At 40.8% G+C, this 20161-nt stretch overlaps 1 protein-coding gene across 7 annotated transcripts in view; it reads right to left on the bottom strand.

Moving 5' to 3' along the window:
• Positions 1 to 20161, bottom strand: part of LOC111866476 (zinc finger protein 384) — a 448072-nt gene that overhangs the window by 270657 nt on the left and 157254 nt on the right. For 5 of the 7 annotated variants that reach the window (XM_033752265.1, XM_033752264.1, XM_033752263.1 and 2 more), the window contains exon 3: positions 11011 to 11097. The exons of 1 other annotated variant lie outside the window; for it this stretch is intronic. In XM_033752265.1, coding sequence (XP_033608156.1) covers positions 11011 to 11097 — 87 coding nt within the window. The remainder of the gene's footprint in view (positions 1 to 11010; positions 11098 to 20161) is intronic. One more of the 7 variants, XM_033752268.1, reaches the window with a different exon arrangement.

The raw sequence follows: 20161 nt of genomic DNA, 5'->3' as shown, positions 1-20161 counted from the left end.
AAGATCTAGACGACGCCACATCCCAGAAGACAAGATTCTTCAAATATAATCTATTAATGTTTCAATATTAGCCTACACTTAGTGAACCTCTTAAAAGTTTAAACTTTGTGGATCGTGTAAATCAGTGTTTCTCAACCGCTGGGCCGCGGCCCGGTACTGGGTTCTTACATCAATTATACCGGGCCCTCACCTTATCGAAAAAAGAATTTAATGGGCCGCGGTCTGATAAAAGTTGAGAAACACTGATGTGAATAACATTAACAAATTTAGTTTTTGCCTCACAGAAAACACACTGAGTCTCCATTACAAAAATCAATCGGCTAATTCCGTAGAGAGAAAACATCTGTTTACTCCGATAAACATACTAAACCCATAATTACAATCTGTTTAAAAAAAAGAAGTGCTTAATATCACAGAAGGTGGTAAAGGTAAAGCTGTCTCTGTGCTTAATTAATTAAGCACTACGCCATGAAGGTGTCTGGTGGACTGGATGTATAGATCCACGTTTTCTTGTCCTCGGTACTAGCTGGATATGAGTGGTCAGCTTTACGCCCGGCCGCTTTATCTCCGAGGAAAGAGCCCCCGGTACCCATTGGATAGGAGGCTGGGTTGACTCCAGAGCCGGCCTGAACGATATGGAAAAGTGAAAATTCTGACCCTACCGGGACTTCAACTCCGACCCTCTGTCGTCCAGCCCCTAGACAGTCGCTATACGGACTGAGCTACCAGACTCACGTATAATAATCACAAAACTTTAAATGGATTAGGCGTTTAAAACTAATTACATATAACCTATGTGATATACAATCTTCGGAGAGCAATTAACAATTATTCAGATTAGTGAGGATATTCGATGCTTTAATGGAATCCGGAAGTTCATTACCTTGTTCACAAAGGCCCGCCTTTGAGCCATTTTATCATTCAACATTTTGCTACTTTCGTGTTCCTTAGGTCGTGCTAAGAATCTAGTGAGACCTGAGACATTTCGTGCCAAGTTACCCTGATTATTACGTTCCTTGCAGTGAGAGGTTGTGAAACATAAGGCTACTTATCCAGAAGATTCATAGCTATCCTCTGTCTCTCCAAGTCATTCCTCCGTTTGTAACGAGAAGACTCTCCAAGCCATGCTGGCAAAAGTTACATTCCACCAAATGGGCAATCGATTAATTTGTTCATCAGAATAAAATCTTTCAGAAGCAACGGAAAGACATACTAGGCAAAATATCGTTAAGAAACCCAAAATTTCCACAAAGAACATCCACCCTAAACCAATTAAGTCTACTTCTCATCGTCGCAATCTGCTTCAGTAAGATCCAGTTTGCTGGCTTCTCAACGCGGCGGCCCGGGTTCGATCCCGGGGTCTGGTCAAGTGGGATTTATTGTGGACAAAGTGGCGCTGGGGCGGGTTTTCTCCGAGTACTTCGGTTTCCCCTGCCAATCTTCATTCCACCAAATTCTCCATCATCATAATCACCCGGGGCAGGCTACAATAGGCCAATTTGTGGCCGCCGTGCCGAGTGGACCCAGTTGGACTCCACCACCCACTAAGATCCTTTTTGGTATTTGCTTCATATCCATGAGTAGGCTTCGTAAATGAAATATTACGAGGTTCTTCAATAAAGATGTTTGTAGGGCCTATATATTTCTTGGAATTCAGAAATATATAAGAACAGAAACTCCGTGGTTTTAGCCCGCAAGTGAACTATACCGACTAAACCATATTTTCGCGAAATATCCGCTCTCCAAGAATAACTGTTAGTACAATTCAGTTGCTTTTTCATAAACTGTAAACAAAATTAGACCAAACTCTGCATAATCTCATGGAGAACGAATTAGTAATATCTTAGACAAAGCAGGTGTGAAGAGAAATGAATTCACCTCTCAGGGCATGTTATAATTTCGCTATTTTACGGTGACGAAATCTATTGGCCCTACTCTGTGTTATAGGGTGCAGGGATAGCGATTGGTCACGGGCTGGACGACCGAGAGGTCGGAGCTGAAGTCCCGGAAGTGTCAAGAATTTTCTCTTCTCCACGTCGTCCAGACCGGCTCTGGGGTCCACCCAACCTTCTATCCAACGGGTACTGGGGGATTTTTCTCCGAGGGTAAAGCGGCTGGGGCGTGGAGCTTACCATTGACCTCCAGCTAGTGCCGAGGTCGAGAAAATGTGGATCTATATATCAACTCCGCCATACGCCTTCATGGTGTAGTGTTTCATTCCTCAGCACAGGGACAACTTTACCTTACTCCTTGTTAAAGGATCATTATTGAAGAAGTTAATGAAAAGTCTTTCAGCTATTCAAGATATTTCTTACTTTTATGGAACGCGGATATTCATCAAGTGATGTTTTGTACGAGTCGAAACCAGTGATGTTACATATGACTGTTTTGCTTTGAGCGAATAACCTGAAAGCAAGAAAAAATCTGACACCTCATTCGCCAATTTCCTGAGTGAGTCTTGAAAAAAGACGTGGCTACACCACCCCAAGTTGGCCATTGGCTAATGTAAAGTGGGTGGAATTGATGAAGGGGTGGAGTGCCAAAAAAATTTTATCCCCCCTCTAGCGCCCCCAACGTGGCTTCCTGTACACTCGAAACTACAGAAGAATAAAGGATACTTGAGCGTCAACCGTTTTCTTCCAAGAGCCAGGGTAATTCAGTCAAAAAATTAAGAGCATATTAGGTTCGATTCTCGATAAGGACATTAGGCCCTTCCTCATTAACACCGTGTTACGACACAGAGGGTGCATCTGACCTCTAATCTTGTCGGTACCGTAGGCTATTTCAAGTTTGTGTTTGGTTTGTGTTGAACTTCCAGCGGTAACATCTATGAAGTTGCTTAGAAACTAGGGCTCAGGAGTACTTGAGGTTTTATTAAGCGGTCGACGGGTGAAGACATCAGGTCAGCTCATTACGGCCCTCAGGCTTCGTGACAACCTCCTGATTAGGCCTAGTGTCTGATTCCGAAACCACGGAGTTCCACATATTGTCTTTACAACGGATGACAGCAAATATTCTTCATGAATGTGTGTAGCCATGATCAAGTCAAGAAGGATGAGATGGACGTGGCATGTAGCACGAATGGTGGAGAAGAGGAATACATATAGGATATTGGTGGGAAAGCCAGAAGGAAAGAGACCACTGGGAAGACCAGGGCGTAGGTGGGTGGACAATATTAAAATGGATCTTAGAGAGATAGGATGGGATGGTATGAATTGGACTGATCTGGCTCAGGATAAGGACAAGTGGAGGGCTCTAGTGAACATGGTAATAATAACAATGTGGCGCCCGTCACATAATGTTAGTCTTTATCACGAAACCTAGAGAGGCCTCATGACTCAAGGTACGAGGGTTCAAACCCGGCGGAGGTCGTGGAATTTCAGGAAAATTTCAGGGAACAAGTCCTCCGGGAAGGACTTTAAGCCGTGGATCCCGTGTCGTAGATTTACGGCACGTAAAAGATCCTCATGTCTCTATGAGACCTCTGAGCAAAATTAGGCAAAAAGTTTCCCACCCAAGTAGTTTCCAATGCCCCCGGTAGATGTGGAAGTATCGGGAGCCACTGCCAACTTCGCTGGCTGAACGGGGCTGATAGCGAGCACCAGTACCGGCAGGGTATGGCGACTGGTAGAATATAAAAGGGGGACGTACAATAGACTATTAGTCGCGGTGCATGGGGAATAATATCACGAAACCTAAGGACAGGTCTCTGGGAATAGGAACCGTTTCCTAGAATGTGATGTAGTATGGAGTAGTAGATCGTTACCGATGTTTTGTAGGAATCTGCTGAATCTTTCGTCAGGATGGAAGATTAAACTAGACGTTGGAGACAGCTTCCTGTCGCGTACTTCCTGATGCATCATTCACCACTCTTTTGCTATACCAATTCACGTAAGCTATGTAGCTGACAAAAGTGTCGTTAACCATTTACGTGCTAGGCATGTATGCCTCTACACACCTGCTGTGACGTGTTAGGTCATTTTTCATTAAGTTAGTTTATGTTATGTCCTTTATTCCAATTTAGCCAAGAAACATTGGTTAGGGAAAAGGTTAAACATGAAACAAAATGTCCTATGAATGACACGCATTTTTCCTTCGTGTGGCAGTAGCCAAGTCCGATTCAAACCGAACTAGAAACACAGTTAAAAATTATGTTCTATTCTCATATATCACCGACATTTTCAAGGTTGGGGAATCCCCAGCGTAAAACTTTCGTATTTAAATTACCTTGAAAACCACATTTTCTGACGTTAAGTCATAATCCCCTCAACGTTTTTTATGTCTACTGAAGATGAAAACTGGAGTTTAAACCTATGTTTGCATTTCCTCACACTCCTCTCTCTCCCCCAGACCCCTTCTCTCCGCTAGAGGAACTTTTTCCTGAGCGGATAATCCGACAATCGTCAAAGCTTCCGGGCTCCACAGAAGAAAAAAATTCCATTGACCAATAAAAGGGACTCGCTAAATAGAAAAAGACTTCACAGTAATTATAAATGTTTCAAAGTGTTTTCTACTTACCTGTCTTAGATAAATGCATGCTATACACTCAGAACATAACTCAACTAAAACATCAAAAATATCAAATTTGCATGCTTAACGTCCAAAATGCTACAGGCTATTTATACGTATAATATCCATGAATGAATGCGGTATTTACTCACCAGACACATTCTTGAGGACAGATGCACTTCTCGGTAATTAACCTTTTAAAATTTTAATTTAGTCTGAACATTTAAAAGTTAAGTTACTACCACGAATAAAACACGTCAGACTATGCTACTGCGATTAGGCCATTCGGAATATGTAAGGAAGTAATTTATGCTTTCTAGAACGAACTTGTTTTACGTAAATTAATACTGCCTGCATAGGAACACAGTTAATGAGCTGTAACCGATTAAGAATCATATCTGTAAATTAAACTGCTGTCGTTTCTCACACGCAGTACTAAGAAGACAGGATGACGGGCCAATAAATTACCGATTTGACGCTTACGTCATGTTTGATAACAAATAAATGGGAATAATCTTAGGGTAGTGATTTAAAACCTCTGTCGCATTTAGAGCTATTAGGGTTCCGGAGAAGATCTGAACTATGAGCCCCAAAATACAAAGAAAATTTGCACTAAAATTAAAATGAATTATTCAAAGTATTCTATTTCATGGATGTGAAATTTTGAATTTAAAAAGAGATACAAAATCAGGGAGGCCGCCTCTGTGTTCTAGTGGTCAGAGTTCTTCGCTACAGATCCAGATGTCTCGGGTTCGATTCCCGGCTCTACCAGATTTTCTGAGAAGTAGTGGATCTGGAACGGGGTCCACTCAGCCTCGTGGGGATAACTGAGGAGCTACTTGAATGGAAAAGTAGCGGCTCCGGTCTAGAAAACCGAGATTAACGGCTAAGGAAATCCGTTGCGCTGACCACGCGACACCCTCTATCCGGAAAAATTGGCATTAACTTGGCCGACAAGCGGTGGTCGTTCGGTCTGTATAGTTCGCTTGCTGACTAAAAGCCATGGAGTTTAGTTTAGTTTACTTTAGTTTCATTTAGTTTAGAGACAAAATCAGATACAATGAACTCAAATGGCAATATTAAGCATTGTCAGACATATACTCGTAAGTTAACGGGCGGGTTGAATGGTGACAGGAGTCTTAGGCTTTCATTTGCCATCTGAGACAAAATGCATTCATATAATAATGTACAGAAAGTACTATATATATATATATATATAGGGCACAGAAGGACTATTAAAATCCACTTCGAATTACAGGCACTGAAAAATGAAAACAGCAGTAGAACTCGTAAACATTGGACTGAAGCCAGAGCAAGCTTGTAGTCTGTCCTTGGAAGGCCGAAAGTAGAAATTTTAACGCCGAAAGCTGACTTCGGCTCTGAGGATTATGAATGATGAACTGGGAAGAACGTGGAACTAAACAGTCTGCTTTTATTTCATCATTCGACTACAGACACTCAGTCACCCGACCGTGATTCGAACCCGGGACCTTCATAAATATCACTCGCGAATATTAACCACTACACAGCGACATTTGAAGTCTTCTTGGTACCACAGCCCCTACCGCAGTCTCCTCTGCTGGGAGTATTGTCTACATAGGCGTACTTGTAAAGAAGAGTGGTACTACGACTTGAGTGAGGGATCAGATCTTAAGACATCTACCTCAATAGTCTACCACAAAAGAAACGTCGACGTATTATGAGTGGGAACCCAACTCCTGATACCAAGCAAGTGACTCAAACGATAACAGTTCCAAATTGTAGACTTATTCAGTAGGAAGCACCCGGTTCGAATCCCCGCCGGATAGCAGTTATCCTGATTGAGGTGCTCGTATTTCGTTGAGTTTCTGTTATCGAATGTACGGATAATATGAACGGTTCCTTCCCTCCACATTCTCTCTGATTCATTGTTTATTAACGATCCTACAATTCCAGCTACTGATAAAAAAGATAAAGCTGTCCCTGTAACAGACCGTGGAGACCCATAGGGTTGTGAGTCGTCGAGGCTCCCACATTTTCTAGAAAATCGGCTTACAGATGGCGAAGATGTCAGCCTTAAGCGCCGGCCGCCCTTTACGCCACAAGAAGATTGCTGGTACTCATTTCTGTTAGAGGCTGAGTGGACCAAAAGGCCATAGTGCGGCTGGAAGGATTAGGTAAATTGAAAAATCCGATAACATTATTGGGAATCGAACACGCGACCTTCCGGCTTGTGGCATAATGCCTCAACCAACTACGCGTGTCCCCGAGCTACTGATAACATCTGTAAATAAGTAATAAGCCGGTCACGGTAGTCGAACGATCTAAGGCATGCAGTGTCTTCGCTCGCTCGGAAGCCGGGATTGTGGGTTCGAATCCCACTCAGGGCATGGATGTTTGTGTACAGGTAGAGGCCTTGACCCGCCCAAGGAGTCCTACCATATGTCTAAGATCTACTAAGCAGAAGTGAAAAGGAGAGTTTCATGGAGGCAGGCCTAGGTCCACTGGGGCTGTAGTCCCAATGAAAAAAAAAAGTAATAAACAAATAAATAGAACCCGCTGTGGTAGTTCATGCAGCCATTCGCTTATTGTTCTGTGGTCTATCGCCTGGCAAAAATTTGAACAGGGCATCTTCCGTAAGAATCCACTTCACCACGAATCTCGGTGCGTACACCGTCGTCAGCACATGAAGGAAGCCATAGTTACATCTACGTTTTCATTTAAGAAGGAATACCTTAATAAACAATTTTGCTTACTGGCGCACGTTAAATTAGGTTCGTTTGCAATGCAGAGAAAACTGGCTTAATAGAGAAAGTCGCTAGCCTCTCTTTCTGATCAACTGCAGAACCGATTACGGAACAGAAACATAACTTAGAGTTGTAAACAGGTTGAGATAAGAGCCACGTGCCTTCACAAAAAAAAGAAAAAGAAAAAAGATATATGAACTTTATTTACAGAATTTTCAACAAATTCATTACACTGGCCAAATACGTAAATATACAGGAACAAAAGTGAAATCATAGAATTTCGAGATATATATATCTAATCACTCCTACAAACTGACATCACCTGTCTGCCTGTCAGCTGTCCCTCGGTTACTGTCAGACATTATTCATGTAATTTTAGGCAGTGACAGGCACAAGCAAAATTTGCCTAAATCTGTGTTTATATGACACTAAAACCTAAACTCAAATATTGTTTTTCGAGTATTGATATCTCAAGGATAAATATAATATAATGAGATTTATAAACAGATTAAATTTGACATAAATGTCTAAAATGAAGACATGAAGACTTGTAATATATGTGTCATTGAAACCTGTGTTTGAGAGATGGCAAACATAAGAATTACACAGCACAGTAAGACAAGAAATAAACAGCACGCGCACTTTATTGTTGGGAAAACCTGACTGACGTGGCCACTTGAAACTACGGAAATAAAATTGGTGAACAATGTTAAAGCTGTGTTGTAACTTACGGCTCTAGGTTCGAGGATGGACTGTAATTGGCAATAGAAAGTTTCAGGGTTTAAGTGTGATTGCCGTTTACCGCATGCATCGGCAGCCGTCACTGGGTAATTACTTCGCTTCGAAGACTGAAGAAAGAAAGATGTCCGAAATGTCGACATTAAACCTGTATCGTTCATCACCGAGAAACAAATTCCGCGCTATATAAAACAGTTAAGTAATATTACAATATCCCGCTGAAACTTGCGGACAAGCAGAAAACGAGAAATATGCAAAAGGCATTCCTCTGATGTCCGTCTTGCTGGAGATAAACTTGAGAGAGAATTTAAGGAGTGAAAATTGTCATATATGACTGAGCTAACAGAAACGGGAGATTACAGAGAGAGAGAGAGAGAGAAAAAAAAAACAAAATATACATAAACATGTAGAAAGATCTACCATATGTAATTAAAAAAATATGAATAAATAAGGTGTGCGGATTTCTGAATGACCTAAATACTTCTTTAGGAATAGTAAGATAATTCGTGGAGTTCATTAATTCATATTCCTGTTGCTCCCTCGGGAAAAGCTTCATTTCGCTTACGTTTCTTAATCTTTAGACAGTCGATAGGACTCCTTGTACGGGGGATCAGTTGGAACAAGACCGATACCTAACACAAACACAGAATAAAAGTGGACAGACGTCCATGCGTCGAGTGGGATGCGAACCCATGACCCCAGTGTTCGAGCGGGCAAAGACAGTTCTTGCTTTAGACCTCGCGGCCACTGCGGTCGGCCTTAAGAAAGATTGCTTCTTACAAAATGAAAGACTAACGACTCAGAATTAATGGAAAATTCTTTAAATTATCGTTTTTGCATTCGAGTTTGAACAACCAGTAGAAAGGATTCGCTTCAATTCACATTTTCACCTACAAATTCTTGTCCCGTAACGTGTGAGAAACGCAGTGAAAATATTTGCGACGTGAACGTAAAACAAAGCGGTACTTGTTATTTTGAAAAATTCTAAATTGTTGTCGGGGAGTAGTTTCTTTTAGTTTCTTCAGGTGGGGTGAGGCTGTGTTCACTTGGTAAATTGGTTTATTGTACCAGCCCCGGATGATAGATGATGATGAATGTGGAGCAGTCGATGGAATGAGAACTGGCAGGGGAAACCGAAGTACTCGGAGAAAAACCTGCCCCAGTGCCATTACGTCCACCATAAATCCCACATAACCTCACCTGGGCTCGAACCTTGGCAGCCGCAGTGTGATGCCGGCGACTAACCGCCTGAGCTTCGGCACGGCCTGGTTGGGGGGGGGGGTAAGTAATTTAATTAGAAACTCGATAGTGAAAAAATTATTATAACAATTTCTTTTATGGCGAGTATTCCTGTCTATATTCCAGCAAGTAGTTGCCTAGTCAAGGAAGTAGACTAAACTTACAAGATTGCACAAGACGAGGGCCAGATTACATTACACTCACAACATAAGAAATAGCTCACAGAACACATAAACAAAATGCATTTTCAAAATTACGATTAACTAACTACGCTACTTTCCTTACCTGTGTATCTCTCCCAAGTAACGAAATAAAGTTACAGAAATCACACACCTCCAAAATGAAACTATCTATTAAGGTACAGTATTTTTCTTTATGATGACAACTATTAGAACTAACTACTACTCTCAAACTACATAAGTTTCATGGCAGCACAGCTCTGTAACCTGCAAATTACAAGAACCAGAAAGGAAAGCCAACTCTAACACCTGTCAGGAAGAGATAACATAGCAAACACAATGATGTATGATTTTCAAGTATTACATTCGTATTTCTCTTTAAGATGACAATATTATATTAAGCTGAGCTCTACGTTAACGTTACCTACCTCATATGCCTTCACATCGAAGTGCTTCGGGGGAGGGAAAACTATAATTTATATTACAAACTCCGTGGCATGTAGTCCGCAAGCGAACTATACCGACCGAGCTACCGTCGCTTGTCGGCGAAGTTAGTGCCAACTTTAGCGGATAGAGGGTGTCACGTGGTCAGCACATCGGATCCCCACGGCCGTTAATTTAGGTTTTCTGGAAACCTTCCTATATTGGAATAAATAATATTTTAATCTTTTAGGCACTAAAGAGTAAAAACTCACTAATTCAGCAATATCACTCTACAAGGTCCTTGTTAACGAATAGGCATATGGTTAATTTTGTGGTTAAAAATTCTCCAGTATACGGAACCTGAGTATTGATCCTCCTGTTCGCAGGAGATGACTGCTATGCTGTGTTCTGAATTAATTCAATTTAGTCCATATCTTGACATTTCATGTACTAAGATCAACTTAACTTCTGAGCCTACATGTGGCTTCTTGACCGAAATGTTCCGACCAAAAAATTATTCTACAGTATTCCATTTCCCCCCTTTAACCTTTTAAGGTGTACCCGTATGTCACATATCATATTGTTCTTGAATTATCACTCTACTAGCATCTGATGAAGAGCATAAACTGCTAACCTCTACGGTACGTAATTTTCGCCATTCTATCATAACTTAATTTTTAACAGATCTAAATATTTTCCTCAGCATTTTGTTCTCATACAACTTCAATGTATTGAGATTAAAGTCTTCTCTGATATGACGCCGTATGGTTTGGTAAATGAGTACCAACTTTTCGGAGTAACCTGCTGCCTTCATCTTCAGGGCAGAGGCACAAGCCGAGCCAAGTACGTCACTTTGCGAATGCTTAAAGCGATTTGGATTTGGCGTGTCTTACCCTGTAGTCATGAAGATGGAGGAAAAACGTCAGTATCTCTCTACAGAAATACACGGCATCACATCCCAGACAACCTCAATCTTGTCTGCATCCTCCATTCGCAAGGAAATTTACTAGAACTTCGTACCGTACGTTAAAATGTTTAAATAGACAGAAGAAAATAACATAGCATGCAACTAGAGGCTACGAACACGAACTGCACAACACCACAGACAATTGTTATTGATACAATACCCTTACAATTCTTATATAATAATAATAATAATAATAATAATAATAATAATTAATGGAAGAATACTATACACAACGGAAGAGATGCCAACTCACTCGTTGAAGCGTCGACCAGCATTCTTCAAGCGTTCTGTCGCTTATTGCGGAATTTGAACGCGACTGGTCCAATCCAAAGCATAAAGCAGCACAAGAAACAAGAGACAGAACAAATGTTAGTTTATACCAGAGAAAGTACAGTTACAGTACAAGGGAAATCGGAATTTATGTTCTCAGTATCCAAAGAAAAGCATTAGTTAAACAGGAAAAGTCCATGCTACTACCATAATTGTTGTGTTTTATGCCAGCTATATGCCTAAATGGAAAAACTTTATTATAACAACTGACGGTAAAATACACGAAATGTACAAAAATTAACGACGGTCTCTGTAAAGAATATATATGTCTCATTACTAGCTTATGAGAAGGTAATGATCAGGGGGGAAAACTGGCATCACATCTTCGCTCCTCAACCCCTCTTCATATTCACCATTTCACATTGTGACATGTAGACCCATTGTTAGGGAACGTCTCGGTAAACAAGCCCACAACAAATACGCCACCAACAATAGAGTATAACAGAATCTTTCGTTGCGATAAATAACAAGGCAATAATTCGGACTGTACGTATTGTTGGGGAGCTTCATAATCACCAACCGCAGAACTGAATTTTCAATGGTTGGTCAGGTCCTATTTCGATCTTACATTTGCGTGACGGTGGGGAATCCCGAAGGGATGTCAGTGTCATGCCATTTGCCTATGCTACAATAACAAAAGAAATGATATTTCCTTCCTGATTTCAGTTTAGGAAACAAATACCTTCTTTCTGTAAGATTTGAGGTTTTCACCGCGGTGACTACGAAGAAAGCAGTCTTCTGGGACGTGGCGCCGTGTAGAAACGTCGGTTAACACCACAGCTACACGGTGCCACATCCCAGAAGACTGATTTCTTCAAATACCTTCTTTCGTTTGCATAATTCTTTTCTGCCATAATTGGTACCGTTATAGGCTACTAACTGAAAGATTTAACTGTAGATAGCAGAATGTTCTTTTTTCCTCCTTATTAGCCCTAAATCCTTTCCAATGTTAACAGATTTGTTCCTTCCCTTTTGCCCTACGTCACATGAGTGTAGAAGAATACAGTTCCATTACACGTACACCACTAACTACTGTGACGCGTTACCTTACGTCCATCGCCGCGCAACGGTTGCAAACAGACCGCTGCGAAGGAGCGTTCCCGACAAACGTGACAGTATGTTAAGAGTAGAAACACCCGGTATCTCTGGGTGTTATCTCGTTCGTAACATGGAAGCATCTAAGAAAAGTCATTTCTTGGACGATGTACTATGGTTTGTAGTGCTCTGATGAATCGAATGGGGAAGAAATTTGATGATAGCAAAAATATTCTTGCCTTTCCAGCGTCGAGTTGCAAATCTTGACATCCACACACCACCATCAGCACACTACAGTCACGCGTAGCGAGACAGATGAATTATTAAGACGAGGGTTCGATTCCCGTTTTGCGTTGTACTGTGAAACCTCGTTAATCCGGTTACAGTTAATCCGAATGTCGGATAATCCTGATTGAAATATGGAAAATGAACAATTATATTCACAGTTGAGTACATACTTTAAAACGCTTGGAATTTAGGAGCAAGAGGGATTAGAGCAAAAGGATTTTTGGACTGTGTTGAGGGCAGAAAGGGAGAGACTGAAAAAAAAAACAAGAAAACATCCAAGACTGTCTTGATCTTGATGAAGCAGACCTTGGATTTGAGCACGTCTCTTTATACACGTAGTTTTTAAATGAAGGTTCCGCAGTGGTATTTTTTATTTATTTTCATCAACATTAATAATATTATTAAATTCTCCATTTATTTGTTCTCTAAGGTTTCGTTTATGAGGTGGGCAGGGCATGTAGCACGAATGGGGGGACGAGGAATGCGTATAGGATATTGATTGGAAAGCCAGAAAGAAAGAGACCACTGACAAGACCAAGACGTAGGTGGGTAGACAATATTAAAATGGATCTTAGAGAGATAGGATGGGATGGTACTGATTGGATTGATCTGGCTCAGGATAGGGACCAGTGGAGGGCTCTTGTGAACATGGTAATGAACCTTCGGGTTCCATAAAACGCTGGGAAATTCTTGAGTAGCTGCAGATTTGGCTTCTACCCAAGAAAGGCTCAGTTGCATAAGTAAGTAAGTAAATAAGCAAGGTTTCGTTTTGTCTTTTAAGGTTATATTTTTGCTGCATTAATCCGGATGACCTCTCCCCCTGAATTAATTCGGATTAGCCAGGATTTACTGTAGGTCTCTTCAAGAAGCTAAGAGACAGGTCTGGACCAGATATGACAACATCGCATTTATTTAGCAGGCGGAATGCATGTCGGTGCTCCGTACATACAGTGGAATGCATTTATAAGCGTAGTTTACACTGATACTATTACGGAAATTGAAATATATCAAATTATCACATCGTTCTTATGTTTCTAGCGAGTAGTGTGTCTTCTGGGATCAGAACCCATTTAATTCCCTGTGCCGCAGATGGTTCCAAATATTTGAAGGAACCTGCTATCCCCTGCTTTAGTGTACGTTCCTTCGAAACGATGGTACCTGTCTCCCAGAATAGACACCGCCACTTCCCAGTAATCTTAATATCCACAGACATAACCTCAAATCTCATAAGCTTCTGATTGTTATCATACAAAGTGTGATTCTAAATTATTGTCGGGGTTTCTGTGGCAACTAAACGGAAAACACGACAATAATTTAGAATTACTATCTAGATATATCCCCTAATGCTTGCTACAATTCAGTCCAGAACCTTTTGTCTTCTCGTCTGCTGTCAAAAACATAAACATTACAATACACAAAACCATAATTTTGCCTGTGGTTTTATATGGGTGTGAAACTTGGTCGTTGAGGAGAGTATTTGGACCGAAGACATATGAAGTGACAGGAGGTTGGAGAAAACTGCATAATGAGGAGCTTCATAACTGGTACTCTTCTCCAAATATAATTAGAATGATCAAGTCAAGGAGGATGAGGTGGGCAGGTCATGTAGCACGAATGGGGGAGACGAGGAATGCGTATAGGATATTGGTGGGAAAGCCAGAAGGAAAGAGACCACAGGGAAGACCAAGGCGTAGGTAGATGGACAATATTAGAATGGATCTTAGAGAGATAGGATGGGATGGTATGGATTGGATAGATCTGGCTCGGGATAGGGACCAGTGGAGGGCTACTGTGAACACGGTAATGAACCTTCGGGTTCCATAAAACGCTGGGAAATTCTTTAGTAGCTGCAGAATGGCGGCTCCCCCAGAAGGGTTCAGCTCCATAAGTAAGTAAGATGTATCCCCATACAAATTTTCGTGTGGGTGTTACAGTGGTTCATTAGATATCGCCATAAAACCCAATTTGAAATAGAGATTGGGCAGGACTATAGTACTTTGTTGTTCAGCATTATACGCAAAATTTACCTCAATAAACGACGTATTTATTTTTCAAAGATACCAACATTTCCAGAACTGGACGCTTCAAAGCGATAGTCCAGCTCACGTTCGAAGGTCGCATGTCCGCCAGGCTGATATTACTGGAGTTATCCCTGTGCTTAACGAACTAAGCTCTACGCTATGAAGACGTATGGGGGCGTGGAGCTCCACCTTTTTGACCTCGGCACTAACTGGAGGTAAGTGCTCAGCTTCACGTTCTTGCTGCTTTACCCCCAGAGAAAGTGCCCCCGGTATCCGTTGGATATGAGGCTGTGTGAACCCCAGAGCGGGTCTGGACGACGTGTAAAAGAGAAAAGTTTTGACGCTGCCGGGGCTCGAACTCCGATCTTTCGGTCGTCCAGCCCGTAGCCAGTTGCTATACCGACTGAGCTATCCCGGATCTAAGAAAAATAGGTTAATTAAAACTCCTGCATGCAGTACTAAATTTGAAGCTTTATTTAACTCTGCAATATACTCATGGCTGTAATAAACTAATGACCCCCTATGCGGTCTAGTGGTCAGAGTTCCTGGCTACAGATACAGAGGTCCGGGTTCGATTCCCGGCGCTACCAGATTTTCTGAGAAATAGTGAGTCTGGAACGGGGTCCACTCAGCCTCGTGAGGATAACTGAGGAGCTATTTCAAGGAAATAGCGGCTTCGGTCCAGAAAACCGAGATAAACGGCCGTGGGGATTCGTTGCGCTGACCACGTGACACCCTCTATCCGCTAAAGTTGGAACTAAACTCGCTGACAAGCGGCGGTCGCTCGGTCGGTATAGTTCGCTTGCGGACTAAAACCACGGAGTTCATACAAAATTGATGATGGAAAATCAGCAAGAAAAATATTTTGGAATACTTTTTCAAGAAACAGTATAACTTCACAGTCCTAATATTTTTTTTACAGAAAGCACTAAGTTTATTGGCTGTTGATATAAATAGATTCTTTAATGTTCATAATAAAACTCTTAACATTTGACCCTGTCCTGAGTCAGACAACAAGTATGACATATTTCAGTTATCTTAAATAAACTTAATATATTATTCTAATGTGCATCATTCTAATTTAGAAATATATTCTCGGTGGTTACGTCACTTTGTCCGCTCACACTTCAACTCATGTGGCTCACAGTTTACACGAGTTTTGTTGTCTGTATAGCGTCCTACAAGCAATGGCAGTGTTTGGCATTAAAACTACAGCGGTATCTAGTTAAATAATACAAACAAGTTTGCATGTTCAACTTTGAAGTGAACAAAGTGTGACGAGTCTCCCAGTTTTTTTTTAGTGCCAGGATAGTGTGCCTCGAAAAACATAGACCTATACATTGGCATATTTTTTTGTCTTTCTTTACTTATTTCACCTCACTGCGTTCCATTGTCTACAAATACGCTGATTGTATGAATGTTATAATTTTGAACTTTTCCATTTTCAGTTCTTTCGGTAAAAATTCTGTATTTATCCTCTTTTTCGCATTTGATTTGTAGTTCGTGGATTTATTGTAACACGTATCCGTTTGTTTCTCCTAATAGCTTCTGAGTGAATTCGGGATTCGATTCCGCGACCTTCCGGCTTGTAGCAACTACGCTACCGCGTGCCCCTCAATTATAAAAGGCATACTCGTATATTAAATTCGTACCCGTCTATTCACTGTTAAGACGTGCCCAAATTGGCAATAAGTGAAAACTGTATACTGAATGAATAATCATCATTAAGATTTCAGTGTTCTTTTATTACAAAGACTAAAAAAAATTAAATATAAATGTACATGTACTGTAATAGTGGTTTATAACTGTATTGATGTAAAAGGTGTCCCTCTGAAGACCGAAACATGTAAGGGCATGAATAATTGAAATAAGAAAATCTTAACCAGTCACACTGAACGGAACTATTTAACTTTTTCATAAATATAAATATGTGTATAATTCGTTTAATATATGCCTCTAAGTCATATTGTAAAAGGGCACTAAATTTTGAAAGAATACAAGTCTGATTTTAAATCAGGCTAAACTATATATAACAGCTCTTTCTTTCGCGGAATTCATGGTTTTTGATGGAGTGATGCCAGACCCAAATCCCTGCACAGAATCCAGCTCAAAGAACTAACGTTTTCCTGTAGATTGCCTCGGTTACTTCTATAACTATACGACAAAATAAGCTAGTAGTGTCCTACCACATCCTTGCCCATTCTTCTGGTATCCTACAACGCAACATATACGTTGAAAAACGCGATTAAATAAACTGTAAAACAAACACGACTCTTGTTTCTTCGTATGTCTGTTGATCCTTCCTAAATGTTCCTCCTCTTTCTTACTATATTTACACGTCTCTTTCTCTTTGCGTTCATACCTCTCATTCCTTGCTTCCCTTTATTTCTATTTCCCTTTTTCTTTATCTTTACCTCCCTTCTCTTTTTCTCTTTGTTTTCTCCTACTTACTCTAATTCTGCTTTTCTTTCATTGTCTGTTTCTCTCTGTTTTGTTATTTCATTTCTTTTTTACCTCGTTCCTTACTCTTCTTTTTCTTATTTTCTTCACATTTTTCTAATTCATTCCCTCTTCCTGCCCAGAGACAGCAGGTTTTGCCTACACGCAGCCTTATCACAGGCTCACCTACTTTATTCTTTGAACATATAAAATAGACAGCCTCCATTGCGATTAGGACGTGTGTGTTAACAAGACAGACACAGCCCCTTATGAGAGCCCCATGTTTATTCTCTACTTATCGTTATCAAGAGTGCAAGTTTCTTGACCTGCCCCAACGAGGATTATGTTACGTACTACAGTGCGGCGGGAAAGTAACTACACTGCTGCGTAAAAATGGACTACCGATTTTTGTGTTTCAAAATGATAAATTGTTGTCGAAGTTCAGTGTTCAGCGAGTTCAGTGCATTACTTCCTCATAAACACGTCAGCCGCTCCTCAATTCTACTCCAGCTACAAAGAAAATTAGTTCGCGAGGCGGAAACAGAAGTAAGGACCGCATCACACAAAGCAGCAGGTGGCGGGAAAGACGGGACAGCATGCGCGGTACCGCGATGTGTAAGTGGAGGTACGTGCGATTATCAGGTTTCAGTATCTCTGTACAAAAAGATATTCTTCGAACGAGCGAGCCAATCTAATATTCATATACCCATAAAAATGGTATTGTTACTATCAGGCCATAAAAACAAGCAATAAAAATTCTTCTTCTGTTTTATATATATATATATACTGATTTTTTAATTTAAATTCTTTGTTAATTGACAGTAAATCTCTGATGTCCATTATCACTATGTCCAATTTTAATATTATCTCTAACTGATTACATCTACAAATTCATAATGAGGGGCTTCATAACTTGTACTCTTCTCCAAGAATAATTACAATGATCAAGTAAAGGAGAATGAGGTGGGAAGAGCATGTAGCACGAATGGGGGAGAAGAGGAATGCATGTAGGATATTGGTGGGAAAGCCAGAAGGAAAGAGACCACTGGGAAGATCAAGGCGTAGGTGGATGGAAAATATTAAAATGGATCTTAGAGAGATAGGATGGGATGGATTGGATTAATCTCGCTCAGGATAGGGACCAGTGGAGGGCTCTTGTTAACATGGATGAACCTTCGGGTTTCATAAAATGCTGGGAAATTCTTGAGTAGCTGCAGAATTGGCGGCTCCTCAAGAAGGGCTCAGTTCCATGAGTAAGTAAGTAAGATTACGTCTACAATTCATACATATTGTTACGTGTAAGGGGGTACGCGTGACGAAAATTGTGGGTTCTAGATCTGATTGATTTGATTTATTGGACGTTTCTATTACAATTACATTTGATTACAATGTTTCACACATTTAAATTCCTTCCTGATAAAGAATCTCTAGCCGTTGCCTGGATCTTGCCCTAGTGTCCAGCCTCCAGTCTTCTACCTGAACTCTCTGTGACTCATGGCTCACTCCTTGTTACAGCTGCTCGTGTTCACAAGAAGCCTCCACTGGTCCCTATCCTGAGCCAGATCAATCCAATTCACATCACCCCATCTTCTATCTCTAAGATCTAATTTAATATTGTCCACCCACCTACGCCTTGGTCTTCCCAGTGATCTCTTTCCTTCTGGCTTTCCCACCACCTTAGGGTACTTAACAGCGCCGTTAAATAAACTACATGAAACCACAGATAATTTTTAGGGCAGTTCTGAATAATGGACATCACTAGGTGGTATAATAAGACAGGTTTATAATTAGTATCACACACAACCTGTGCACCTTGATGGAAACGCTTGAAGGTAAACGTGGATTGTAAGTTTCTTTCTGGAACTAGTTCTTTATTTTATCCATGCGTAATTAAACACGCTCGATGACGAGTCTAGGAAAGCTTGACATTGTTTCACTGAGGGAACTGACGCTGGTTTCACGCCATTTTCCAGCGTGTCCTTCTGCCCATTCGCTGCTCGTTAACTCTGTTACTTATGGACTGACTCTGAAATACATTTTAAAGTAAGAATTGTTACTAATCTTCTTCCTACCTTCACGGATAGGGCTCTCTGGTCTGTTTCCACTCGGGTTTAATTAATTCTGAAATTTCAATCTTATAGACAGTCGGCAGGGCTCTTTGGACGGGTGGTCAGTCCTCTCTGAGTGGGAATGCTGTTTATACAGGACAACAAAAACACAGAATAAACGAAGACAGACACCCATGCCTCGAGTTGAATTCGAACACAGGATCCCAGTGTTGTAGCGGGCGAAAAAATATCATGCATTAGATAGCGCGGTAATCGGCGTTAGTAATATTTTATTCTGAAAATTAATGGCTTTTGTGATGTGACGCAGTGTAGTCTGGTATATGTTTACCGGCGTTTCAGAGGAAAGTACTACCACCATATTCTGCTACGATGAGGCTTAGCCAATTCAGTTCAACTTATACGCTCACAAATACAGAATGATTTCCATTTATAAGCTACGGAAATTCAGACAATAATTTAGAATCATTCTGCATTTACTTCGAAAATCCACTAGAATATTTTGCACTTGGTATCTGACAAATGTTTTCACCACATGATATTTTCCCGGCAAAAATTCCATACTGGTATCGATATCTTAATCTTCCGTTCGTGCTGTATATCTCTCCCATCTCATAATCCCTCATTCTCTCACTCTAACCTGTATTTTAGGGAAAATCTTGAAAGTCTTTATTAGTCATAAATATATATTTCCGTCAATCCTATGGGCATTTCCCTTTTCGTAGGCCTAAATTATCGTAAACGGTGAGATAAAAGCTCGGAAATAATGCAATTTCGGATTACCATAACAACGAATTTTTCAAATTCTGCATGTTGCATGAAAGCAAGGTGTAATCTAGGTCCCGAACAAGCGATCTGTATCGTGTCTATTCGACCGGTACTGATAATATTCTAATATGGTTATGTGAGGAGTAATATGCTATATAAAGGAGATGGTTTATGATTGACTGTTTTTGCTTGTTATTCGTGGTAGATTGCGTTAAACGTCAACTTCGACGTATGATTCGATAACACGTAGGACTGAAAAGGAATGCTGGAGGAACCAGAGGTAGTTAGTGGCATGTAACAAAGCGATGCAGCTTTGCGTTCAATCCGTAACGTGTTTATAAGTTACAACTACTTATATATATATAAGGTAAATTTGCCCGGCCGGTCACGGTAGCCGAGCGGTCTAAGGCATCTATTGTCTTCGCTCGCTTGG

Source organism: Cryptotermes secundus, unplaced genomic scaffold, assembly GCF_002891405.2.
Source record: "Cryptotermes secundus unplaced genomic scaffold, Csec_1.0 scaffold320, whole genome shotgun sequence".
NCBI lineage: Eukaryota > Metazoa > Arthropoda > Insecta > Blattodea > Kalotermitidae > Cryptotermes > Cryptotermes secundus.
Note: the sequence above shows the minus strand (reverse complement) of the source record. Positions and strands in the feature narration are given on the sequence as shown.